The 26,589-nt window shown below is 35.5% G+C and overlaps 4 protein-coding genes across 8 annotated transcripts; 1 reads left to right on the top strand and 3 right to left on the bottom strand.

Annotated features, from left to right (window-relative positions):
* Positions 1–5,793: 5,793 nt before the first annotated feature.
* Positions 5,794–9,996, bottom strand: LOC108196337 (nucleobase-ascorbate transporter 6). Of its 4 annotated transcripts, none has more exons than XM_017363579.2 (15): positions 9,845–9,996; positions 9,444–9,582; positions 9,081–9,178; positions 8,753–8,929; positions 8,586–8,686; positions 8,370–8,445; positions 8,205–8,264; positions 7,893–8,077; positions 7,584–7,680; positions 7,228–7,314; positions 6,888–6,946; positions 6,707–6,798; positions 6,550–6,627; positions 6,303–6,463; positions 5,794–6,205 (listed from the first exon to the last, which is right to left on the bottom strand). In XM_017363579.2, the coding sequence occupies exons 2-15, from the start codon at positions 9,550–9,552 to the stop codon at positions 5,987–5,989; spliced, it is 1,599 nt and encodes a 532-aa protein (XP_017219068.1). In that variant the 5' UTR covers positions 9,553–9,582; positions 9,845–9,996; the 3' UTR covers positions 5,794–5,986. The 4 variants fall into 4 exon arrangements, with proteins under 4 accessions (XP_017219068.1, XP_063937316.1, XP_017219064.1 ...); XM_064081246.1 differs by having other exon boundaries at positions 8,586–8,683; positions 9,753–9,993; XM_017363575.2 differs by having other exon boundaries at positions 9,753–9,993.
* A 151-nt stretch (positions 9,997–10,147) lies between these two features.
* Positions 10,148–14,775, bottom strand: LOC108196338 (GCN5-related N-acetyltransferase 5, chloroplastic). Of its 2 annotated transcripts, none has more exons than XM_017363583.2 (3): positions 14,039–14,775; positions 12,598–12,897; positions 10,148–10,639 (listed from the first exon to the last, which is right to left on the bottom strand). In XM_017363583.2, exons 1-2 carry the CDS (start codon positions 14,674–14,676, stop codon positions 12,633–12,635), a joined length of 903 nt encoding a protein of 300 aa, XP_017219072.1. In that variant the 5' UTR covers positions 14,677–14,775; the 3' UTR covers positions 10,148–10,639; positions 12,598–12,632. The 2 variants fall into 2 exon arrangements, with proteins under 2 accessions (XP_017219072.1, XP_017219071.1); XM_017363582.2 differs by having other exon boundaries at positions 10,148–10,615; positions 14,039–14,774.
* Positions 14,776–15,318: 543 nt separating this feature from the next.
* Positions 15,319–22,057, top strand: LOC135147671 (uncharacterized). Its single transcript, XM_064080884.1, has 11 exons — positions 15,319–15,413; positions 15,590–15,804; positions 16,873–17,013; positions 17,138–17,205; positions 17,320–17,376; positions 18,099–18,155; positions 18,535–18,796; positions 18,895–18,993; positions 19,661–19,787; positions 21,347–21,447; positions 21,832–22,057. The coding sequence occupies exons 4-7, from the start codon at positions 17,171–17,173 to the stop codon at positions 18,785–18,787; spliced, it is 402 nt and encodes a 133-aa protein (XP_063936954.1). The 5' UTR covers positions 15,319–15,413; positions 15,590–15,804; positions 16,873–17,013; positions 17,138–17,170; the 3' UTR covers positions 18,788–18,796; positions 18,895–18,993; positions 19,661–19,787; positions 21,347–21,447; positions 21,832–22,057.
* Positions 22,058–23,423: 1,366 nt separating this feature from the next.
* On the bottom strand, positions 23,424–25,633 carry LOC108193892 (xyloglucan O-acetyltransferase 1). The gene is made up of 2 exons (XM_017360738.2): positions 25,139–25,633; positions 23,424–25,013 (listed from the first exon to the last, which is right to left on the bottom strand). Exons 1-2 carry the CDS (start codon positions 25,389–25,391, stop codon positions 23,893–23,895), a joined length of 1,374 nt encoding a protein of 457 aa, XP_017216227.1. The 5' UTR covers positions 25,392–25,633; the 3' UTR covers positions 23,424–23,892.
* Between the last annotated feature and the right edge of the window lie 956 nt (positions 25,634–26,589).

The following is a 26,589-nucleotide window of genomic DNA, read 5'->3' on the forward strand; positions in this document are numbered from 1 at the left end:
ATTTAGCATTCCACGCAAGTAAATAATTTACAACATAATCGAAGGTTATAAATTCTTGAAATCATGTTGTTTGATATTAATGGTTATATAAATTCTGAAAGATAAATTTCTACCCAAGAAATATGGTAAAGCATTTATATTACTAATAACACTAAGTAATCTATCATTATTAATGGAATCCTTAAAGACATTGATAAGGTTGCCGACAACAAACTTCCTAAGCCAGCTGCTGAGGGCTAGGTGCCAATAGCTGATGTCTTGGTCGAGTAACCTAATAAGTATTAGAAGCATCATTGTGTGCCAAAGGCATAATAGCCTGTCTGTGAATAGGATGCCTACTGTTATAGGCAAAATAAGCAATCATTTCTTGGATGCACACAAAGTAACTACATGATGCAAAAAAGTCTCACACAGGATTTGGAATATCATCAGAAATGATTTTAAAATCAATGATTTCATGTGCCTTAACCAAAAATTATACAGTAACAGCCCACTATATATTCAATCTACAACAGATCTTTTATATTGAAAATTATATAGCAAGTTAGTCAAGCCTTCAGATATCACCGGCATTCAGGTTTTTGGTTTCCAATTTTGAGCACCGAATTCAAATGAGAATCCTTGCACTCTATCAAGGATGTAATCCTCTCTAAGAATAAGCATTAATTATAAAAAGAAGCTAAATAAAATTCATTAATTGATCTTGGACTAGTATGACCAATAGACAAATTTCCTGAACAAGAGGAAAAACTAACCAATTTAACAGAAAACATATACAGAATCCACAATGAACATAGCCCGACTGCGTGATAATCTCCGAATTCTGAAGGTAAAAAATTGCATTGCAGATGAAACTAACATGAATGGGTAAACAATATTATAAATTCCCATCTAGAAATTTCGCTAAAAAGTAAATTTTTCTGAAAATCAGGAAAGATATAAATACCATTAAGATGGCTCAAATCTTTGAGATGTCCTAAATGCATCCTTACAACAACTACTTACAAATGCATAGAAATTATATGTACCTGCAGATTCTTTGTATCTATCAGCATCCTCCTATTGACCTCATTAAGCAGATGTCTTTTAAAGTTCAGTCCCATGAAAGTTCTGTCCACCTCAAATTTTGAAGAGCACCCTCAACCAGAAGATATAATTTTGTTAAATCTTACAGATATTTGTTTATCGTATTTTAAAAACCAAACAGATAGAAACATTATATATTGCCAACACATTAGCTTTAAGATACTGAGAGGAAATCTATAGCTTTATAACATCGTTCAGCTAGCCATGAGACATAAGATGATATTCATGTTGTAGGTTTTTGTTCACACAAGACAAGTAATACGTGAATAAGCATTGCCATTAACCGGAGCTTTAGAGTTTGCATGTATGAAATTTTTTTGCTATAAACTGTTAAAGGGTTCCTCATTACAGTATATCATTAAAGATCTCATGGTAAACAATTTTTTTGGTATAACCAGTGCATGCCTCATCTTCATCTAAGCACACAATTTTTAACCCAAGTGGAGAGGTTACTGTTGACACAGCAACATATAATTGACCATGTCTGAAGACCAGGTTCGACAAGTAAAGTCCCGAGAAACACATCAAAATAATATCAGACATCATGGGTTTAGAAATGTGGTTAATGAATGTGCCTTAATTGATTGATGGTTCATTGGAAGCGAATTCACATGTGAAAAAGTGAAGGGGCACTCCAAACTGGTTACAAAGTCGTTTGGATCGGGGTTTAGCGACTACTGAATGGCAAACTATGTCCCCCCGGGAAGAATTAAAAGTTTTAGAGGTCTCTACCTTTGACCATCTCCCTCTGCTTTTGGAACTAAATAAAATGGTGTCTGTTCCACGTATTAAAAGGTTCCGTTTTGAAAAATGTTGGGCTAGAGAGGATCAATGTTTTAAAATTATGCGGGATGGTTGGAATGAATCTATCAGCTGAAATATTGTGCAGAAGATGGAGTATGTCAGCTTGAAGTTGGAAGAATTGGGAGGAGGGTTAGTGCAAGAGCTGCGAGTACAAATTAAAAATTGTAGAATTAATATGAAGAGATTTAGGTCAAGAAGAGATATGTATGGAATTCAGAAGTGTGATGAGGCTCGAGATACGTATTTGAGGTTACTGGAGAAGCAGGAGGTGTACTGGAAACAGCGATCAAAGTAGTTTTAGCACCGGGAAGGAGACCAAAATACAAAAAAAATTCATAAGTATGCGACTGGAAGAAAGAAGCAGAATCATATCACGAGATTGAAGGATTCAAATGGGGAATGACAAGAAAGTAAGGAAGGGATTCGGCAGATAATTGGGGATTATTTCTCTAAGTTTATTCAAGAGTGCAGGAACGTCTGAAACACTTTCTGATCGACAAGAAGCTAAACAAGTTTCAGTTGAGCAGAATGAGGAGCTAATTATTCCAATTAGAAGTGAAGAGGTAAAGAATGTTGTATTCTTGATGCACTCAGATAAGTCATTGGGTGTTGATGGCTTGAACCCGTGTTTTTTCCAGACATATTGGAGTGTAATAGGAGAGGATGTGGTACAGTGTTGTCAGGAGTTATGAGTACAGGGGAGTTACCCCCTGCTACAAATAAATAGCTGTGTGTTTAATTGCAAAGATTAAAAAACCTCAGCAAGTGACTGATTTACAACCAATTTCACTATGCAATGTGATCATCAGAATCATATCAAAAGTTTTGGCAAATCGCTTGAAGATGTGCTTGCCTGTGTTAATTTCAAAGACACAAAGTGCATTTGTAGATGGTCGTTTGCTCATGGACAATGCATTAATTGCGTATGAACTGAATCACTATATCCAGAGAAAGAGACAAGGATAGAATGGAGTAGTGGGGTTTAAATTGATGTGTCTAAAGCCTATGATAGATTGGAATGGCAGTTTTTGGATGCTATGATGTAGAGGTTCGGTTCCAATGATATTTGGAGAGAATGTGTGATGGCATGTGTCACAACAGTTTCATACAGTTTTGTCCATGAGGGAGAAATCTTTGGTGATGTACAACCACAATGGGGTATTAGACAAGGGGATCCTATATCCCCTTATCTATATATATTATGTGCAGAAGGTTTAAGCTCTATGATTCGACGACATGAAGAGGTGGGCTTACTGCATGGGTGTTTAATCACTCGAGGGGCACCGCTAGTGTGAGATTTGTTATTTGCTGACGACTCCTATTTTTTCTTTAGAGCTACAAGTTATGAGGCACTGATTATGAAGAATATTTTATTGGAGTACAAAAGACTATCAGGGCAAGCGATAAATTTTAGGAAATATAATGTGGTGTTTAGTCCAACTACGAGTATGAAAAGGAGGGAGGTATGTGAAACGCTACAGGTAGATAAAGTTCATGTACCTGGTAACTATTTGGGGTTGCCAATGCATATTGGACGACGAAAGAATAATGCGTTGAGGTCTTTGGTTGAGCGTATCAGTTCTAAATTGGCGGGGTGGAGTAATAAGCCAATTTTAAATGGAGGGAAACTGGTTTTATTAAAAATTGCAGCGCAAACGATTCCAAATTTTTGGATGAATTTGTTATAAATACCACAGGAGATATGTAGTCAGATTCAAAAGCAAATGAATTCTTTTTGGTGGGGGAGTGGAGGATCGAACAAGGGAATTAGTTGGTTGTTCTGGGAAAGGATGTGTACTGCTAAAGAGGGAGGAGGTTTAGGATTCAAAAAATTAAATAAGTTTAATATTGAGCTGTTAGCAAAGCAAGGATGGAGATTGCTTAATAATCAGAATCCTTTAGTTACGAGTATCATGAGCTAATCCATCATATATGTGGCGAAGTATTCTTGCAGCTAAGGAGATGGTTCAACAGGGAAGTAGAAGGAGGATTGGAGATGGTGAAAAAACTACGGTGTGGCATATACTATGGTTGCCAGGTGATAATGATGGTTTTCTGACCACTAAAGTGCCTCACCAGTTGGAACACATACGGGTGGTGAACTTAATGAAAACCGGTAGTAAAAGCTGGGATGAGGAGGCATTGAATGATATTTTCAATGAATGGGATGTGCTGTTGATTAAGAGTATATCGATTCCGGAACAAAGTAGAGATGACTAGTGGTTTTGGCGATTGGAAAAATCTGGGATGTTTTATGCGAAAAGCTGTTATAGAGCACTGTAAAGTGAGCAACAATGGATAAATGCACCTTTTTGGAAGAAAATAGGGGCATTGGAACTACCAGGTAAAGTGATCAATTTTGCTTGGCCTATATGTCGTGGCTGTTTGCAAACTGCTATGGCTTTAATCATGAAGCGTGTACAGGTTAATATTAAATGCCCCTGGTGCTTAGATAAGGATGAAGATGCCACTCATGTTTTGTTTGACTACTCCTTCGCAAGATCGGTATGGACCCCAGTGGGGTTAAAAAAGATTAGTACAACGGGCTATGATGGTCACATTACGGATATAATTCAGCAACTTGTAGTGAAATGTCCTTGAGATACTTTTGCCTTGATTTTGCTGGTATGCTGGAACTTATGGAATCGCCGGAAAAGGTGGGGTATGGGATAAGGTGAATGTCTCAGAATTTGGTGTGCAAGAAATGGCCATGAACATGTTGCATGAGTGGAAGCAGAAGTGTGCCGAAAGCAGGAGTCACAAAGGAGTCACAAATGGGATTTCGACGGGATGGCATAGGCCACAACATGGATGGCTCAAAGTGAACACTGATGTTGCTGTGTTTATGGAATGGAGCAGTGCGGGAATTGGATCCATGATTATGAATGAGTGTGGTCAGTGTTAGAATATGATCCTGGTAAGCCCTCAGTGACCAATTCTCCTAAAACCTGGGAATTGGATCCATAATTATGAATGAGTGTGGTCAGTGTTAGAATATGATCCTGGTAAGCCCTCAGTGACCAATTCTCCTAAAACCTCAAGGTGTTAGGAGGAGGGCTTACCAGGATCATATTCTAACATTCCCCCTCACTCGAAAGCCCATTTATGGGTCGAGAGTGGATCACGGGCGCCCATCTTTTGGGACATAAACTTGCTTTCGTGTCCTTAATAAATTTTGAGAATATTGGGGGTCACAGGGAGTCGAACTCGAGTCTCCCGCGAGCCTAAGCTCTGATACCATGTTAAGTGACCAATTCTCCTAAAACCTCAAGGTGTTAGGAGGAGGGCTTACCAGGATCATATTCTAACAGTCAGTTTGTAGGGGCACAGAATCAAAAGATGCAGGCTTTGTATAGTCCTAGAGAGGCTGAAGCTCTTGGTCTTAAAGAAGCTTTATCATGGGTAAAACACTTAAGCTATAAAATGTATGTGTTTGAAATAGATGCAAAAGAACTTGCGGAGGCGTGCAAGAGCGTTCAAGGCAATACCTATTTTCATTTAATTGTTTTAGATTGTATTGAGTTATTTAAGCACTATGATGAAGTGTCGGTAGACTATGCCCCGAGGTCTGCGAATACAGTGGCTCATAAATTAGCACGGGCTACTTATTCTATGTCATGCGTCCATGAGTGGGGTGATACCCCTCCAATTTGTATTCGTGATGTTTTGATCTTGGATTCAATTGAATAATAGCAAGTACATTGATTTAAAAAAAAACTGACAAATTTTTATTCTTGATGTATTCTAGAATTAAAATAATATATAAAAGTCGAAAACCTGATTAATAAAAAAAATTGATGTATTCGGTCTCAGATGTTGGGCAAGAAAAGCTAGAAATATGTTGAAAAGCTTATTTTAGACTTGGTTTTTAGATAAATTAGTAAATTAAGTGTGGAAAATAAAGAGAATAATGCACAGTGAATTTCATCATAGTCGACAACAGCACCACGGTGCCAAAAACCATAATTGCATTACCTAATTTTGTGCATGTAGCACTACTCATAATTTTATGATACCATAGACAGAAAACCAATGTTTATTTTACGTGAAAAAAGTAGCGTAGCTCATGCTTTTACATCCCCAGAGTTGAGTTGTATTACACCGAAGGAAAAAATTTGTTAAGATTGAAGGGCAGGGAATAGAACTCTTCACTTCTCGTATCTGTCTTGAATGCCCTGAATTTGATCCACCATTGCATACCCCGGTCCTTTCTAGTGGCATTGTCTTTCTGATGAAGCGTGACATCGAGGAACATAGCCAGAAAGCCAGCAACAAACGCTTTCGACGAGAATGGAACGTTGATCATATCATTAAACTGAACACAAATATCATTTAAGCATAAAGAAAATATAGAGGGAATGAGATAGTAATGTAGGACAAAAGAAGTATTAGACAAGGCATTGGTTAATTACCCATCTAGCATTAGTGTGGACAGGACCATAACCCTTTACTACTAAATGTTCGTTGAAATATTGTGGAATCGATAGTCCCATGAAAATTGAGAAGCCCAAGATGAACTTTGTTCTGAAGCTGTTGAGATTGCAAAACTGAAGGAAACTAAGGCCTCCTGAACCTAAAGGATGCCCACATTTTAGCAAGATTTGAATGTATCTGTTTCCAAGTAGGGAAAAGGCCGACACGAATTCTGCAACAACTTACCAACATAGGCAAAGAACAGAACATACAGAGCTGCGATGATTGGTGCTGGAATTGAAGCAAAGACCGCTCCAAATTTTGCTGCAAATTGTTGTCAACAGGGATAGAGATTTTGATCAATTTAAAAGACTTTACTGCATTCCAGTAGTGAGTACATTACCTAGTATCGAAAAAAATATCATGAATCCAGCAGATATCTGTACAACCCTTCGGCTGCCTGCTCGTGTCAATGCTAGCAGACCAGCATTTTCACTGTAAGATGACAAAGCCAGATATCATATCAATCACAAACTCTTCTCTTAATACAATGATTCGATAAACTCAAGCTTTGTAAATCTTACACGGATACAGATGACCCGTTTCCTGTTCCAAAAACTCCGGAGAGCAATATGCCCAGTCCCTAGTGTACAGGCAAACAGAAAGAACTATAGAAGGCTGCTAAGAAATTTTAATAAGCTCATATCGAAGAACGTGTAGCACCTTTTCCAAAGAGAAACATTTTTTTCAGAAAAAATAGTAAATTGATGTTCATTTGATATGTAAAACTGATGTTCACAATGCCAAAAGGCCCAAAACAGATGGTCATGCACAATGAACAAAGAGCAGTGGCAAATTATTTGTTTTGTTAATTTCTGTAACAGACTGCTTTGATTTCCTTCTTAACAGAGTTTTAAATCATACCTGCCAACCGACTCCACGACTGAGCACAGAGGGCGGTATAGGGGTCGCACCCGCATACCTTGACACAGCAAAGAACGCACCAGTGGACTGTTTGATGAGCACACAAGGTGAGAAACAAGAAAACAACGAGCTTCATTTTGGTTTAGTAAAATCATAGATGAGTGGAATGCATCTATTTTCAAAGTGCTACAACATGTATAATAAGCAAAAAGGAAATCGCGATCTAAGGGCTGCCAGATGGGACTAAAAAAGATAAAACATAAGGGAGTGCAAGTAAAGAAAATTCGATATGTTTCTAGAAGTGTATTTGAGACCTGCACTTATAAATGTATATGAAACAGAGGGCAAGCCAAAACCTCAACAAGAGCGACAAATGAAGCAGCCATCATTGCAAAAGCTTCTCCAGCATCGAATGTAGGAGCTCCCCATTGGAACGGATATGGAACCCGTATCCTGCATGAAATGAATTGCATTAGAAGAACATATGGAAACAGTTAAGTAAGTTAGAGATCCCAATTGCTATAGCCTCCATTTAGTTGTAATCTTCAGCATGTCTGAAATTATAATCAACTTTCTCATCTCATTACATAATTGTTACTTTCTGCAGAACTCGATACAAGAGACGAAGCGAGTCCATTAATTTGAAAGCAATCAAACAGCCATACCATGGAGCTGCACCAATAATTCCAGCACGGTCTGTTCGACAGCTCATTTGGGGTGTTCTTGGTGAGTGCTTATAAGCTCCACCAACAGTCAGCAAGTGAGCATAAATCCACACAATGATCACCGAGAATATGACAGCAAAGCGGTCAAAGATATGCCTCTCCCCACTCATAAGATGAGGTACATACTGTGTATGAAGAAAAATAAAATGTAGCTATATGATGTTACCAGTTCTTCGTAGAAATTACTCAATTTAAGTCCCTATCTAAAAATATCAGTTCAAAATGCTGTCAATTATTGGTGATTCATAGTACCTGTGAGAAGATAACTAGAAGAACGAGTTGTGGCAGACCGATCTCCACACATTTTGAAAGCTAGTCATAGTTGCAAAAATCATAAGCGAAAGAGCAAAGCATACAGTTATAACTTACATGTAAGATAAGGTTATAAAGTTGATGTAACTCGTCCCGAATGCTTACCAGTGGAAAACCAAACTCATATAGCCCGAACCCTGTTAGACATACCAATGGAGCTATGGACAGTGGACTCATGAATCTGATTATATAAGTTGAAAGCACTTTAAATAGTTAACTAATCTCAACAAGCTGCAGGTATCTTGAAACATAAACAGCCATATATATAATGATATGGGATGCAGATATTCGTTAATACTTATGAAACGAAATTGACTTAACCTGACCACATTTCTCCAAAGGCCACTAAAGCCGAGAACAATTTGAAGGGTAGACGCAACAATAAGAGCACCTTGTGTCCCTCGCATAATCTTCTCAAACTTCTGCGGTAATACATTCAAACACTTGTAAACTTGATAAAACGAGGAAAGAGGGGGTTAGAGAGCTACCTCCTGAGGATCTACAAGGTCACTGTATCGACCAGCCAAGACAATTGAGAGGGTTGTTGGTACAAACGTGTAAGAGGCTCCAATTACAGCAGGCAATCGGGTACCAAACGATGTCTGTGCCAACGTATTCACTCCAGCCACAAAAAGTAGTGTCTGGATCATTTTTGCTTTTTCTTCCTGGAAAAAAAGCCAAGTTCATGAATGCGAGGATAGCCAAAAACAAAAAAAGAAGCATAATTTTAAACGACATTAGAACATCATAAGCTCAATTAATCGATGCATAGTCCATTAACCACCACATAAAGAAAATATATCGTTAAAACCTTACATTTCCTCCTCCCATCTGTGGAACTAGAGTCGTGGGAATGAGAACTGTCGTCCCAAGCATCACAAGATAGTGCTGGAACCCAAGTAAAATGGCCTCAGCTGCATAGAGCACCAAAACATAATTTAAACTTCATAGCATCTGTCAAGCATCACTACTGAAAAGGAAAACAATCATCAACTGCAATATTTAACGTTACAGAGTGATTCTTAAAATCTATGAACATGATTAAATAAGCTATAAGATCGAATGGGCCTATAATTATTTGAGCACAAGGACATGCATGTGTATAGCATATCAGAATGTTTACTAATTACTAGACGATAAAATTCAAAAACAATAATAAAGCAAAAAAGATGAACTTACGCCAGGGAGGGGGACTAGTGATACAGTAAGCAATGTTTGGCAACTGATCTTTCACTGGATGCGGAAGCAGCTCTTCTTGTTTGGGTGGTGGTGCAGCTCCTCCTGCCATGATTTTCGCTGTTTCTCAAATCCCTATAGGCTGTAACAGATTGAAAAAAAGCCATGTAACTTTCTGATCAGTAAACGTTGACAACTCTCAAACACACACCAAACTGAAACAATATCTGTACAATAAAAAGCACAAACATCAAAAGCTAAAATGCATATGCATGTATTCTAAAGGTGGTAGAAACTGTTGGAGCCCTGTACTTATTCGATGTCGTGGTTCTGCAAATTTTGTTCTAAGTAACCTCTGGTTCTGATTCAAGTTCAAAGAGTTCTCTCCACTATAGTTAACTTACTATAAGCTAAAACATTAAGAACAATGCATCTGCTTCCATTTTGGTGAAAAGCCTATAGAAGAATCATTAAAGAGGTATGAAATAATTAACTATGTGCTACAGATTAAAAAGCCAAAACCCACTAGAAGATATATAAAATCAAAGAGAATAAAGAGTATTGGGTTTTACTTCATTGCTTTGAAAATGGAAATTATTGGTGCATATTAAGCAGCATGTTTTCATATGAAGCTTTGAAGCATCAGAAGAGCATCTCTACCCCTTTACTTTTAAAGGCATCACTTTATATTATGCTTGAAAAATGTCTAAAGAGACTAATGAACAATTGCATTATTATTTGATAAAATAAAATAAGTACATTATCTTGGTTAATACAATCATCAACTGCACGGAGTTTTTCAGACTTCTCGAAACAGCAGGAATTGTAAATACTTCTATCCCAAAATCTATAACTATATAAGGTCCAAATGAGTTGCTTGCCCAACAACTTTCATCTCCTTCCTAGCTGCTTCTGAACAAAGTTGTCATCTTCATTTTTATCATAAAAGAATCCGACATATAAGATACATAATGACATGTGAGGGTAGGATCACGATTTTAAGGAACTTGAGCAGCTCGTAAGAAATACGAGATGTGGAATTGATTTGACCATTGCAGCTTGAAGTAGCACTTGAAGCAGCGAGATGACTTTGCCTTTTCTCCATTTATAGACTGCAACTAGAATTCCTAAACTGCATAGGGACTTCAATCCAGCAACATTCTTTTGAACACCAACTACAGAGCAAGAGTAAAATTATCCTATATTATTGTTAGTAAAATGCACCAATCAAATTAGCAAATATATAAAACAACTAATTTAGCAACAAGAAGAAAAGGAAGCAATTGAATTAGCGGGAAGAAAAAAAGAGCATCTCTCAATTCCTCGTGCTTACATGGTTTTAAGATTTAAATGACTAATTTTCCCCACATCAGAATTCCGGCAAGTTACCAATTGGACAAGAAAACCATGTTACTACCAGAGTTGCTAGTAATTTCAGGCTGTATCGTCTTGAGTATACATCGTTATGCATCCCAATATAGATAAGATAAGAACTCTTACTTGAGTTGCATCATATCTAGATATCTAAATATCTAATTGGTCCATCGGTTGTGTTGAACCATGTCAACGGTTTTAGGTACATCAGCAGAACTTCTCTCAACAGTTCTGATTGAGCTTCATTTCTAAATTGAGTGTCAGTTTTTATGCTTTAGCCGAACCAACACAAGAATACTACTTCTACCTTGCCCTTGGTGCACTAAAGTGAATTCTTTTGTATGGCTTGTATACATAGAAAACCCTTATTAGTAATTAAGAACAAATTTGAGGTTGCTGCATCAGTTGCATCACAAGATGTAACTTAGCAAACAAAAAAAAAATCACAAGATGCATATATTTCTAAAAACAAACATACAAGTAGAGGATGAAATGCCAAGTCTTAGTATTAAAAATTTCATTTACTTGTCTTTTTCCACATTAATATCTCCAGATACAAAATTTGCCAGATACATGTGCATGTAGAATGTCTTCTTCATACCAGTCAACAGGCTCTTGGTCTGCTCCAATTTAAACAAAGTAGAAACAGACAGGCCACCTCACAATACAAGTGAAGTTTATGCATTTAGAGTGGTATTGCTTGAGTTTTTGACTGAACAGTGAGCCTTGGACCTGAACCAGGGTCAATTTTACAAAAACCTTGTACTGCAGGTATATATACATCTTTTCACCCGCTACTGATAGTGTAGTAGATTACTAGTAGTAAATACTATAGGCATAAGAAATCAATTTTTATTTTTTAATATTATAATGTGAGCAGGTGTCTTTGTAGTGTTACAGGGAAGACATGTTTTAGATGATCAGATAAGGATGCGGAAGGTGATAGACCCGGATACAGTACAGAGTTTGTAGCCATGTTCAGCAAAATTTGGCATCACTCTGTTCACGGTGACAGTAAGAAAAAAGCATCAATGGCATATTGTATCCTTTAATTACAACAAAAAAATTCCGAAATTATGGAGGGACGACTGACGGGTAAGGATATGCAGTTTTTTTCAAAATAGTCTGAGACGTATATTATTCTGAAACAACTAGCATTTATAAAGAGTTCATCACAGCTGCAACATTTTGATATTATCCACAAATAAAGAGCCTAGAAAAGTTCCGCAATGGGGCCAAGATTTTGGAGTTTAATCCTTCAATAGTAAAGATGCCTATAAAAGTGTGTGTATATATTGATGGAGAATTATAATTTAAAGGATATCTACATCTGGTGATCTACTTGTCCTCATAGTTGACCCGCAATGGTACTCTATTAGTACATACATACATTCTGCTTGATATATTTCTAGAATATGAGATTGTATAAAGTTTTGATAGTAATGAAGACATAAAGATAAAGCTTTTTCTTTGTGTATGCCAACAAATTAACCAATTCGGTGCAAAATACCCTCTCAGAATTTATCTTGATATATTGAGTTCATTGGGTGATCACGAAGCTCAAATGTGACCAGAGCTGGTTCAGGACAATTTAACTAATACTAAAGCAAGCAATAAAGTCTAAATTTATTTAATTAAGGATAAACAAAGTAACCAGATCTGTGTACCACATAAAACTACTACAATAGCTTAATAGAGATTGATTGAAAAAGAGAAAGTAAGCCACGATAACAAACAAAGATACATGCCTTGAATAAGGATAAATACAAGTAACTGGGTTTACCTCAAAAGAAGTTTGATTAGCATCTTTATAGCTATTTATAAATCCTCACTAGGTTCTGATACATCCATCTCTGAATAACTGGTTGAGACATTTATTTGCTTGCACATTAGATGCTTACGCCTCTGTAATGTCAACAAGATAAAGATGCTATCAGTCTCACGAACAGTATAACCTGCTCTTGTATACATGTTAAATGGAGCAACATCAATCATTCTGCAGTGCAGGTATATATTCCTTGAGAAAGTCATCCGACATATTAATTCCTCGCTGGCCTTAAGCAGATGCCACCCAATGCCCCTCCTGAAATAACAATTGATATTAGTTTTCTGATAATACTGTGCCTGACAGCATTATATAGATGCTGAAATAATTATCGTAACATGAAAGGAAACGTTTCCAGAATATATGAGGTAGTTCAAAGTTACAAAACACCAAAAGAAGTCATTAACAAGATTCGGGGTCTGATCAAGCTTCATTCTTTTATACGACTCCTATTTAGAGCAAAGGAAATGAACAAACATTTACTTGTTGCAGGTGGGAAAAGAAAGAACCTATGCTGATATAAAGAAAAAAAATGTGTAGACAAAGATTATACGTATCAGGGGAATAGAGTTAAAAAGGCATTAATAAGTTGCACGATTCACATTGTATTTATATGCATTGTACATGTGTTTGGGCCCTGTGTTTAGTAAATTAGGAATTAACCAGATAAAATCAGAAGCATAGTACCTTTCTGACCTACATAGCATACAAAAGCTTAGAAGAGAACAACTGAGACTATTTAACCTGAGAGACTTGAGACAAAAAAAATCAAAGCTCTGGAAAGGAGCATGTTAGGAATTTTGAAACACGGCAACTCTACTTTGCTGATTATGTCACTTTGATGTGTGTGACTCTCATGTCTACTTGATTTCCAAAATTTGTTTAAAATACTGTTCTTGGCAATTGGCATTGCCATGAGTTCACACTCAATAAAGAATTAGGGCATGATTCAAAGTTAACAGCTTCAGAGTCATTATAAAAGGATCGATTAAATCTATGCAAAGAGTTAATTTCTTAAACTAGCATGACTAGTGCCTAGAACTGCTCTGTAGTAATATGAACTAGTGACAAAAATACTTCCCCTAATCTCTTTCCCCTGGCCTACGCTTCCCTAAATAGCCAAATTGCTTCAAGTTAGTACAAAGTGGAAAATGGTGTTGAAACAACAGAAACTTCACAGTAACCGGACAAGCTTGATGCAACAGAACACGCCTTCATCTACCATACTTGCTAAAGCATCCATATTACATGCTCTATATTAAGAAACCACAGAGTTACACAAAATGGTATCGCTATATGATCAATAAAATCAAAAACACAAGTGCACAACTAATACTTATAAAGGTTGGAACTTTGAAACCAAAATTGAGTAATTGCCGAAACAAGAACATAACAATACCTCCTAAGAGATTTCTTGACAGTCATATTACATATATATGGTGAATCCCTTGGAGGAGTAGGAGATGGGGGAGAAGCATTAGCACCCTTCTTATTAAAACTAATTTCAACAGTCCCTGCTAACTCCCCTTCACCCTCATCATCTTTACCCTTATAAAACCCAAGCAATGTAGCCGTATGAGGCATCAGACTTCTCCTTTCAACCAAATATTGTTTCACCAAAATCCCCAAAAGCTTCACATACCCTTTTGGCATCACCATTGATTCAACAAATGACTCTGCTAACAACCCAACAGTCATATCCAATTCATCATCTCTCATCACCCTGACCCACATGGACCCAGACTCAAGTTCTTGAAAATAACTGAAATCTTGTAAAGATTGGAGCTTTTCAACATCTTGGTTTGACAAAAAGGTGCCTGTTTGAAGTGGGGTCAAAAGGGTTGGTGATGAAGAGTGTTGAGAAGTTGAGCAAGTGAGAATAAGATTGTAGTGGCTAGATTTGGGGAAATTAACAAAAGGGTTGGTTTGATTTAGGCTTAAAAATAATGGTTTGTGAGATTTGAAGTGGTTGGTTTGGTTAATATTGTGTGCTTGGTTGTATGATGAAGTGAAAGACAGAGATAGTGTTCTTGCCATTGAAAGTGGAAAGTACAGAGAATGCTTAGACTATTTTTAGTTCCTGCTTGTATTAATATTTGAGAGTTTTTCTTGGGATTTTTAATTTTTTTGGTTAGTATTTAATCCACAGAGAGCTCTTATAGTCTTATGAGTTATGAGTTATGACTGCACAGTGTACACTGGTACAATATTATTCAAGTCAATTAAATATTTGCACAACATACATAAATTTTACAAATATACTACTATGTCATAGATATGTGAAAAATCATGACCAGATGCTTTTGTGATTTGCAGTGAGCCACATTTGTCTCTCCTGGACACCAGATTTCAGCAACAAATATTTTATTAGTAAAGCACAGGAAAAGACTCTCACTAGTTTTGAACTCTGTTACAAAATTGGATTACTCTCTAATCACACGAATTTCATTTTGATTCCACAAAAATCAGGTCAAATTTATGTAGATATCTATCAAATATCGGTCGATAGTTAATAAATAATTTAATACTGATAGTGAAAATCTACTTCTATATATTAAAAGGGAACTAGGGGCAAAAAGAGCAAGAAAAATGCTTGTGAAATTACACATATGCCCTCAGTTTATACAGAATTTCTATATTGCCCTTCGCTGTTATGCCATGTTTATGCGCCCAGGCCCGGATAGTATTCGGATCTTGCATCGTGCAGAGCATTGATAGAGTCGTTTAAGATACTGAAGCGATACCACTAATCTCGACGATGAACACCGAAGAAGGTTTGGTTTGCTCCCTGTCTTTATATGTATCTATATGCCCGTGTGGCCGTGTTTCTGTCTATATATTTCTGTTTCTGTGGATTTGTTGCTGAAGTTGATTGTTTTAGTGTGAATTATAGAGATACGAGTTGATAATATATGGTATATGTGATTAATTGAGATGAAATTGAGAGCAGATTGGCGTTGGGAGAGATTAAGTTCCTTCAGAAACAGAGGGAGAAGGAGCCGGGATCCGGGCTTTGCTTTCGGGGAATCAAGGGGCGGGAGCTGTTGGCCCCGCGATTGCCAATGGGAGTGATAATAAGAATAGAATGGATGGAGAGAATAATGAGTTGGTTTTGCAGGATACTTTTGCTCAGGATACTGCGGTTATGGTTGAAGACCCTAATATGTATGTCCTCTCTACGAGTAATGATTATTTTATTTGTTTCATGTAACTGTTGTGCAAAATTATGATTTTATGATTTTATAGTAGCTTTGAAGCTTTATATGAGAATTACCTATATGGGTTGGGATTATTTGTTCTATTTTGGGTGTTTGGTTATTTGCCTGAGGACCTTCCAACGAATTCAGCAGCCCAAACCCGAGCTCCACAAAACCACAGACCTGATCTTGTTTTCCAACATCCAGTATCGAGTATGTTATAGGTTACAATCCTGAACCAGAAAGGTAAAGTTTCATAGAAATATTTAACTACAGGTCTTTTTTATTTATTGTTATGTAGTGCTACTAATGCATACATGTGTATAGGTTTTTTCAGTAGATACTACTCCTTGCTTTTGTGAATCAAGTGTCTACATCATTATTTCGCCTAATAGCTTCGGTCTTTACTGATCAGTCTGTTGCAACCTTCTGCGGTATCTTAACCGTATTAATGTATTAGTGATGTTTTTATTTTGCGGCTTTTTAATTTCACAACGTAAGACCACCAATGATTATTTCTGATATCTTTCATGTTTGTTAAAATTTGTTTAGCACAATGCTATAACCTCATTCTTTGCTGCCTCTTTGCCATCTTGTTTGAAATAGGGGTTCTAGCTTTCTCCTTTTACGTATGCAGAACTAGGAATTTCTGTGAACAAATTCCTTTCTCCAAGGTGGCAAAATGTCGGAATTGAGAACCATAAATCGCTGATTATAATTATCTATGTGAATGCTTACTTATCATTCTGTCCACATGACTTATCTTTAAATGCTACAATAAGGCATCAATCTAAAAATCATGGAATCGATATAGAGGAAACTTTTATTGGATATCAATTGGTGTGTTATTGGGATTTTGGATCATTCTGAATATTGGATTCATATGTGCATTAAAATTTTCGAAGGGTAAGTTCCTTAAACCCAGTTGAATGAAGAAAACATGTGTGAATGGAAAAAATGAATTTTTGACATATTAAACTGCTCAAGTCATGTTTGTTTTTTACTAACTTGATCTAATAAAGATAAATTTTTGCAGCTTCAAGAAGATCTTAGACTCTCATTTCACTTAAAAGACTTTCCAAACTTCAAGCAAAAGAATACACACTCGAAGCATCTCAAGAAATTAAATTGCCCATCTTTGCTACCTCATACGCTCCTGCAGACATAAAACAGATGGGTAAGAAGATAAATTTAATAAAATTAAGATGGTTGTGTCAGGAAAATAGTTACTTAACTGAAGGATGTGGTGGAGAACATCATGATGAGCTTAATGAGCAGAATAATGATTTTATTATTGACAGGGATGGTGTTTCCATTCAAGCCAATGATTACATATGAGAATCTGCAATATTTTGTTCATACTCCAAAGGTAAAAATTGCTTCAAATGAACTAAACTTGATTTTATCTAGGTGACCAATTTGTGCTCAATTATTCTAACATAAAATAGAGAGAAAGGTTATCACCAAAGGTGCTCAATTACAGGGTCGTTTCAGCCTGCAGTGCTGACAACTTTGATGGGTGTTATGCAGCTATTGTCAGGTTACGATTTCTATATTTAACAGATTTTTATGCTCTTCAGGCTGACGTGTATAGGGTAAACATATCTGTTTTGCATTGAAGTGTTAAATTATTGTTATGAATAACGAACCAAGCATATTTTGATTAATGTATGGTTATTAGAGCATCTCCAAGGGGAATATGTATAATGGTTGGCTATATTGATTGGCTAAACTCATTATGTAAATTTTTTGCTAAGGGGACATGTATGTGCTCCAATGGTATTATCTATAATTGTGCTTATGTAAAATTATACATAACGGCTCACTTGGTTCGACAAATATAGCCAACCAAATGTGGTTGGCTATACTTTTTGCTAAGGGGATGGAGGGTTGGAGTTCTATAATTTTTAGATAATCTCTATAAATGCCATCTAGACGCCACCTAGATGCCACATAAGAAATTTTAGTTAAGGGCTTTTGGGGTTGGAGATGCTCTGAATGTGCTATTTATTTGATTTGTAAGCTAAAAATTTAAACGTGTGAGTCAACTTGAAAATGTTTGGTTGATCTTTTATTTATAGTGGCTTTGATTTTAAATAGTAGATGTATAAGAAAATGATATTCATTGGTAATGTGACATAGTGTGATATTTTAAGCAATTATGTCTATTTAAATGCTATTTTTTAATCAAATTATAATCAATTAAATCATGATTTTGTATGTTGTGAGATTTTAAAAAATATGAGAACTTCTCTAATGCAGGATCTTATATATGAGGCAGATCATAGTGTCTTATTCCGGATGGTGGTCTCCATTAAGGTAACTTTTTCCGCTTGCTTGTCCCCATTATTATAAGTTTGGTGAGTTCTACTAAAAGGTATTATATAAAATTAAAGTAAATGCTTTAAAATTGTTGCTATATTGGTTTCTTAATACATTTTAATAAACTTGCTCTGTTTATGGGACCTGATTTCAAAATTTTATTTTATCTATTTCTATGATGATCATTCAAATATTTTTTGTCTCTTCATATGTTGCTGGAAATGAATATACGAGATATAGGTTCCTAGATTCCGTTTAATGTTATCATTGCTCCAAATTTCGATATTATTGTTTCTACTTATCATCATGGTCGACCAGAATTTGCCCCTTTTGTTCCTGAACAATTTACGTTTTCGCAATTTATACCACTTCACAGATATAGCCGAGACTGTAGTAGCAATACTTCAGCTACTGATGATAATGGCTATAAAGAAGATGAACTTGTACCCCTTTCGAGAGTCAAAGCTGGACAGAATTTGTTATGTCAGTTGTGTACAAGTGGATTACAAGTGATTATACTGATTTGCCGCCTCAACCAGGTGTTTCTGAGGCAGCAGCCAGCGAGAGTGGAGCCCATAAACAGTCGAAGTCCGAAAGGTAGGAAGGGGAATCGGAGAGTTGAGCCTTAGATGACAACGGTATGTAAATTTTGTATCTGTTATGTCAGTTGTGTGTGCAAGTGGATTACAAGTGATTATACACTTATACAGTTATACTGACTTTCCGTCTCAACCAGGCGTTTCTGCACCTTGTAAGAACCAATGATTTGCCATAGGTAAGCCAATTGCCAGGAAACTGTGTTGACCTCATGTTCAATGGACGCAACTTCGAAAAAGTAAGAACGACTAAAATTGCTTTCGTTTTTTTGAATATCTAGATATCTGTCAAATGGATTTCCCTTCTCTCTTGCTTGGTTAATTGGTCTGATGCTGCATTTATAAATATTTATAAATATTCAACTTTTTTCCGTGACTTAACTCATTGCTAGAATCCACATGAGATACATGTAATTTATATATTTATTTCTCAAATTGTTGAAATATGTGCTCAGGACTGATTGGCGCACTTTTATATCTATATGATATGTAATTTGCATAATCTTCATAGGAACAAAACTTAGTGGAGATTTAGAACTTCTGTTGCGCTAAAGTAGGTCAGAAATAGAACAGGCGCGGCCTCACATCACCAGTATAACATGGTTTCTCGAGTGCATGGTTTGTTTTGCTTCCCACTTTTAAGTTTTGAGTTAGTCCATGGTTTTATAAATTGTTTGCGGTTTGTATTGGATATTTGGAATGTACACTGTTTGGGGTGTTTGTACTGTAGACCTCCATCCTCCCCCAGTTACTTACAGGAAGCTCCACTCATGCAACCTTACATTCACACACTATAATACCACTTCATAATTTTATTTATATTATTAATATAATATTTAAAATTTTTAATAGCCAAATGCTTCATCCTACTCTGCTATGAACCTATAGACCATAATGTGCTTATAGGTCTCCCCTGGACTTGCAATTTGTGAAGGGGAATTCGGCTGATTCACTGCATCAGGAAATCCTTGAGTCTCCAAGCATAGCCCAGCATACAGAGGAAGAAGGATTTGACTGGAAAAAAGATAATAAGGTAATTTTGTTTGCTCTTGTCAATTATGTTTGAGGATATATGCAATTGTTTTGCGTATTGTGACTGGTACCGAGTTGAGAACCCTAACAAATGAGCTGTGTAATTAATCCCATATACTTATTTGCATCAATATAATTGTCGGTAGTTGTGTTTAACACTTGAAATGTATGAGCAGATATATAAATTGAATTAATTCTAGATGAGATTATGGGAGCAGTTTATACCAGTGGAGTGCAACTCTATTCTAAGAAGTAAGAGTTCTAAATTTTGAACAAAAATCTAATAGCTGTAAAATTTTATAAAGATTTTCGGTTTCAGTTTTTGTTGAATAAAGAGCTTTATCATTATTTCCACGCCATAGTTACTCAAATATCAGATGTAGAAAAGGAACTTTTTGGCAAACCTCTTGTGGATGTTATATATCTGTATATACAGTGGAAAAACTGTTTTATCTTTGATTTCACAATTTAAGTCAGCTGATCTGCATGCTTTGTAACTTCTTATGTTTATAGGCAAAGAAGTATTTATTAAAACGAAAACTACAGACCAACCTGTAATATACATTAAACTAATATTTCCCACTTTTGTACTTCAAAAAAACACGTTCCCTTTTTCAGTCTGGATGACCGTTTTCATTGTAATACACAAATGCAAGTGAGCTTCTAATAAGAGAAAGAGATAGTGTTACATATATATTAGTATATTACTCTTGTCTTTTCTTTTCTTTTTATATAAAGTCAGGTGTCCAGTTAATCATTCACGGAGCAATGAACGTATAGCTTAACTTTTATGATTTTTAATTAATTGCATTATTACTATACTGTAACAATTTATACATAGATCAGCTTAAATGAACTTGAGACTTCTGTGAAAAGTAATTTAGACAGGGTACTTCCTCCATTTTTTTCATAGGTCGTTTGAGTTTTTGAGACTTTATTGACTATCTATTTGAAATTATTATTTTTGCTCTCTTAAAAGTATACAATAATTATTATAATTCTATATGCATCAGGCATGTCACCTTAATTTTTGATCGAATGAAAGAAGCAAATTAGAAGAATAGTTAGAACTGCAAGAATTCTTTGTTGACTCTTGATGGCAGTTATTCTGAGATACCAAAAGTTAAAGTGAGCTTATATACAATGGCAGTTGGACAAAGTTATCTGAGTGTCTGAGTAACAAATATGAAGTACTATTTGACCAGAAAATCTAAGTACACAGCTCAGATTTGTGGTTTATTCTAATTGTTTGGTGTGTAACATGGTTACAAAGATGAACATGGCAAGAAATCATTAATTAATTAGTCAAATATGATATAAGTGTTGTAGAAAATTGAATATCAAAATAGTAAATGATTTGTAAATGTTTATTGTAGACTACTATATAACTTCTACTTCAAATTTATATTGCTTTTACTGAAGTTTCAAGTTTGGTCCAGCGTGTTCTTTTCTAGATTATGATTTACCCAATTATGGCTATGCCTTCCGGAACCTTTTCATCTTACTTACCTAATAATTTCAGCAACATCCTTTGTTTAAATTAAAGATTTTTGGTTTTAGTTTTTGTTTGAAAGAAGTGGAAGGGGAGACTAAAGATATGGTGGCTGTGTGTTTTATTTGGGACAGAAGAAGAAGGATTTGACTGGAAAAAAGATGATGAGGTAATTTTGTTTGGTCTTGTCAGTAATGTTGGGGGATATATGCAATTGTTTTGAGTATTGTGACTGGTACCAAGTTGAGAACTCTAAAAAATAGTCCTCCTCGAATAACTCACAATTGCTCCTGCTTTCCTAATTATTAGTATGCTTATTTTTCTGATACTAAGACCTATAAAATGATATGAGCGTGATATATGTCCATGATTTTACCATTTAAACAATCTATGGGGCTTGATTTGAACAATATGAATTTAAGTCGGTGTAATTTTCTACTTATTTGGACTTGCACTTGCATTGTTCGACTCCCTTGATTGTTATTTTTCATCACATGTATGATCTTTAATTCTACTCATTTAGATTTAATTTTTAAACTATATTTTGTCTCAGGGTTTTGGATCTCGATGTGCAAGACAAGGGTGGCTCCTTCAATTTGCTTGTGTTCAACTGCTATATTGAATGTTTACCTAATGCGCCAGTCAAAAAAAAAATCTCAAAGGGATGAGTTTATCTTCTGCTTCTATATCTGGATAAGCACAAAATGAGTGGACTCATTCAGAATTATGTTGTCGTTATTTTTATATCAGATTCTAATTCGCAAAAAATCTAAGAAAGTCTTGTCTTTACATCGAGACGTATTTTGATGGTTAGCAGCACCTTTTGACAGTGACTATAAAACAAAGACAAGACATGCTGAACTTTTTTAAAAAGCACATACCAAAAAGTAAAACATTGATATTTGAAAATATGTAAGTTATACAGTAGGCCCGTGCTTTGCACGGGCTTTTACGCTAGTTGAGTATTGAATGCCAACAAAGATCAAAGAGTATGAAAAAGTTAATACGAGAATGAGAAATGATTATGAATTATCAAAGATCAAATTTTTCATGAATTTTCTTTTTAAAGCAGTTGATGTCGTAAGAATCATAACATAGTAAACAAATAAAGAACTTAATATACAAAATTAGTATATTTCTTTAAATTGCTGTACAAGGCTACTCCTTTCGTCCCATCCAATACTATACGTTGGGACACGGGGCGCGACACGAATTTTAATGTTTCAATAAAGTATGATTTCATTATTTATTATTTATTTTTAAGATTTTTTTTACTGTATAAAAGTAGAACACTTATATTTTTATACAAAAACAAAATTTAAAAATAAATTTTAAAATTATGTTTTTTAAAAACCTTCAAAAACGTGTCGAGCAGTGAAAAAAAAACGTATATAATTGAATTGGACGGGGCGAGAGCATTCAATTTGATCAAGGAACAAGTACTCCCTCCGTCCCACCAGGATGTTTACGTTCACTGTTTGCACGCATTTTGAGGCTCTTATAAAGTATAGTTTAATAATGTTTTTTTTAAATTTTCTTTTTTTGAATAAAAGTTTAAACGTCAAACTTTTTTTTCAGGATTTTTAAAAAAATAAATATATGATGTAAGTATACTTTATAGGAGCCTTAAAATGCGTGCCAAAAAGTAACGTAAAGAACCTGGTGGGACAGAGGGAGTACAAGGATATTGGTCAAATAGTTGTTCAACTACTTTTAACCACTAAAGACACCTGTCTCTGGTACTGCATGTAAAAATAAATACACAGGAGACCAAGTACACACAGAAAGAACAATAAGACACACACCTCAGTTGATGAGCAGTAAGTTTGATATATTCTCTGAAAGACTCTGAAACCATAGATCTAACCCTTGTACTAATGTCATGTCTGTTTTTAACTTGCACCACCATCTTCATTGAAAGCAGCAAAGAGAAACTATAAGCAATATTTGTGATGCATGACAAAGTATTTTGTATTCCAAAATCAGTAGAAAAATTATTTTATAAATAATGACTTAAAGTTATATATCAGTACAACAAAACTTGATTTTGAACCCTCACTGGTCTACAAAATTAAAAATTAAACGTTTTGTTGATTCCGCATCTGTTTTGAAATCCCTATTCCGCTGCTACTAAAAAATTAACGATTCTCAAAAAATACATCAATAAAAAATTTTATCTTTAAGGACTCTATCAAAAAAATGAATGGAGGAAAATAAAGTACAGGGCAATGTGTGATGTACTTTTACCTAGCTTAAATTACATAAAGATATCCTAAGAAACAGAAGTATACATGCCCTTTGAAACAAAAGTATAAATGCCCTTTAGTTTTAACATTACTATGGTTCATTTCTACTTACAAAAAACAAAACTCTTTTTGACATTGTTGCTGCCTTTAGTACCAGTATCTACTGCATCCTGGGCACTGCTTTATGAACATCTTCTTGATCTTCTGAATATCCCTCAAAAACAGATGCCATGGGAGAATCAAAATGAACAATTTAATAACCAGTGTTGTTCTTTTTAGTGTCCAGTGTTGAAAATTCAGCATTTCTATACAAATATACTGAATTTATCTGTTCGAGAAGCCTCATGAAGCCAGAAGTATACCACATGCTAATGCCTGGATTGACCATTCCATCTTTTAATCACATCAAGCAAAATCTCATTCCAGGTATCAATTGGCCCTGGTAAGCACCAATGCACACAGTCATTCTGAACGCGCTCTCCTACGCCATTGGCAAACGGATGCGGATTCATATAAGGCCCTGGGTGACCATCCGGTCTCATCAGTGCCAATTTGGTTACATCCACTGCCTCTAACCTCAAATTCTTGAATCTCTTAGCTTTCTTCTTCGCCACTTTCACGACATCCAACTCAGATTTTCTCATCTCTGCATCCATGTTTATAAGCTCAATTTCCCCTTCCTTATAAGGCTTAGTCTTCGAACAAGCCCCTGGCTTATCCCACTCCCCTTCAAAATGTGCCGGTGTAAATGTAGTAACAATAACATCAATCGCACCATTGCTATCAGAACCAACTCGACTACCTCTTCTCTTCATTATCGCCTTAAGGGTAGTTTCCATTGCCTTAGCATAAACTCCATAAAAACCAATCTCAGTATAATTCATACCAGAACAAACATGACAACCTAATACTTTATCCCCATCAAAATACGCAGCTGGATGTAGAAACCAATGCCCAATCGACAAAACTACCATATCTATAGAACCAAGATCAGAAGCCCATCTCTCATCCACAGAATCTAAGAACAACCTATTGTAATCAGGCCCACCATTTGTCGATTTTTCGATACCTTTGACAAGAAAAGGTGACCAATAAACTGAAACAGTAACATTATGTGAAGGAAAGTTCCATCTCCTAAATTTATCATCTTCACCATTTCTATAAACCAGATTAGGAGCAGAAAATGTAGATAACATACACAGAAGTGACTCCAATTGATTCCTAGCCATAGAGTCACCTACAAAAGCTACATGCTTGTTCTTGAGCATATCAAGAAAAATGGTGGGCTCAAACCTGGGAACTTGACAATCTTTAGGCTTCCATCTCCAATAAAGATAGCCTGTATCAGGCCTTCCATGCCTCATACAATTTTGTCCCTTCTTGATTGTCCCACAACTTGTCCCATTATACATAGGACCTTGTTTGTCTTGGACCCATTCACCATTTGTATAGTCACATGTTGTTGATTCCACATGGGGTTTTTCCTCTTCTGCAAAAACAAAAATACCCATCTCAAAATCTTAAAATTTTATGCACTACAATTATCTATAATAGCATGTCATGAAAAAATTTGCAATCTTGCTACCCTTCTGGAAAAAGTTGCAATCTTTTTACCTTGTGAGTATGGAGGAGGAGGAGACACATGAGAAGTAGAAGAAGAAGAAGAAGAAGAAGGGGTGCTAGTGGTACTAATGACCCTGGAGTTGGTGGTTAAGAATTGGTCTTGAGTTGAAACAAGAGAAAAATAAGGGTAAAAATAGAAACGAATGAATGCAAAAGAAACAAGAGTATACAAACTCCATGTTATCAACTTGCTTCTATTAAAAGAAGAAAAATAGTGATCTTTCAATGGGCTTGATGAACCCATTGCATGTAGCTCCTGCTCTATGTGTTGTGTATATATAATGTGTAACCTTATGTGTAGTAAAGCAAATTTCTTTTAGTTTTTTTCTTTTGGGTTCTTGTGATTGTTGTAATGGGTATGGTTGGGAAGAGAGGTGGAGCCTGGAAAGTAGAGGGACAAATGGGAGGAGGAGATGGAGAAGAAGAAGAAGCAGCAGCAGCTAAAAGTTGAAAAGTTGTGTGTGTTTGTGAATTAAGGAGGTGATTGAGTCAAAGTCTAAATCGTGAATTCCATTATCTTTGGCTTTCGTTGGTTGCCCAACTAATTAGTTGTAACATCTCTGCTACTTCTCCTATTTTAAGAAATTTACGTGTTTTTTGGTTAATTTACGAGAATATTATAAATACTACCAGTGTGGTAAGGGGTCGTTTGTTTCCATAACTCGTTTGGACTTTGAGTGAGAAATCGGTAAGCTCCATTTTTTTATAAAACCAGAAGGCTAGGCTAAGCTTACATGAGTTCGAAATATCATATCTGATATCATATCATGTGTTTGGTTGAGTGCTGAAATCAACATAGACCATTTTTGTAAAAAATAAATTAATTTTAATTAAAAATATTAATAAAATTATTATTGTTATATGTTTTTGCATCCTTTATTTAATTTTGTACCAGCCATTAATATTTCATTTCTTAATTAGAGATAAAAAAAATAAAAAATGAATGAATCTCATACCTCCATCTCATATCGACCTCCCCACTTATCAAGAACCCATATCTTGCGGATTTAAGATATGGGTTTGAAATTTTGTTTTTTTTAACAAAACACCAAATTTAGAATAGACAAACTCTATATTTGATTCCAGAAACTCATGAACCAAACGACCCCTAAAAGGTTTAAAGGCAGGAATTGGACTTAAATGGTTAAGTCAGGAAATAAAAATTAATCGGAGGTTAATGAGATTGATCGGAATTAATCGGGTGATTAATTGAATAATTGGATATTTAATTAGTTCGACGAGTACGAAATAGGGATTAATCGACTTAATCACCGATTTTTGGAACAAATCATATTACTACTATTTTTATTTCCAAAAAAATAAAATATTAGTGTGTTCTAAGAATAGTTTTGAGTGCAGTTCAATTATTTTTTTATTTTATTTTTGACAATGCAGACTTATATACCTTACAAATTAGTATCTGTTCTAATATTTTTCGGATG

Source organism: Daucus carota, chromosome 7 (genome assembly GCF_001625215.2).
Source record: "Daucus carota subsp. sativus chromosome 7, DH1 v3.0, whole genome shotgun sequence".
NCBI classification, from domain to species: Eukaryota; Viridiplantae; Streptophyta; class Magnoliopsida; order Apiales; family Apiaceae; genus Daucus; species Daucus carota.

Excerpts from the sequence above, each read along its gene's own strand:
- LOC108196337 (XM_017363579.2), bottom strand. The coding sequence starts at position 9,552 with ATGGCAGGAGGAGCTGCACCACCACCCAAACAAGAAGAGCTGCTTCCG. Across the intron at positions 8,078-8,204 it reads TTCTAGTTATCTTCTCACAG|TATGTACCTCATCTTATGAG; the intron begins GTACTATGAATC and ends CTTCATACACAG. Across the intron at positions 6,628-6,706 it reads GATATTTTTTTCGATACTAG|CAAAATTTGGAGCGGTCTTT; the intron begins GTAATGTACTCA and ends AACAATTTGCAG.
- LOC108196338 (XM_017363583.2), bottom strand. The coding sequence starts at position 14,676 with ATGGCAAGAACACTATCTCTGTCTTTCACTTCATCATACAACCAAGCA. Across the intron at positions 12,898-14,038 it reads GTCAAGAAATCTCTTAGGAG|GAGGGGCATTGGGTGGCATC; the intron begins GTATTGTTATGT and ends TTGTTATTTCAG.
- LOC135147671 (XM_064080884.1), top strand. The coding sequence starts at position 17,171 with ATGAGAATCTGCAATATTTTGTTCATACTCCAAAG. Across the intron at positions 17,206-17,319 it reads ATTTTGTTCATACTCCAAAG|GGTCGTTTCAGCCTGCAGTG; the intron begins GTAAAAATTGCT and ends GCTCAATTACAG. Across the intron at positions 17,377-18,098 it reads TGTTATGCAGCTATTGTCAG|GATCTTATATATGAGGCAGA; the intron begins GTTACGATTTCT and ends TCTCTAATGCAG.
- LOC108193892 (XM_017360738.2), bottom strand. The coding sequence starts at position 25,391 with ATGGGTTCATCAAGCCCATTGAAAGATCACTATTTTTCTTCTTTTAAT. Across the intron at positions 25,014-25,138 it reads TCCTCCTCCATACTCACAAG|AAGAGGAAAAACCCCATGTG; the intron begins GTAAAAAGATTG and ends TTGTTTTTGCAG.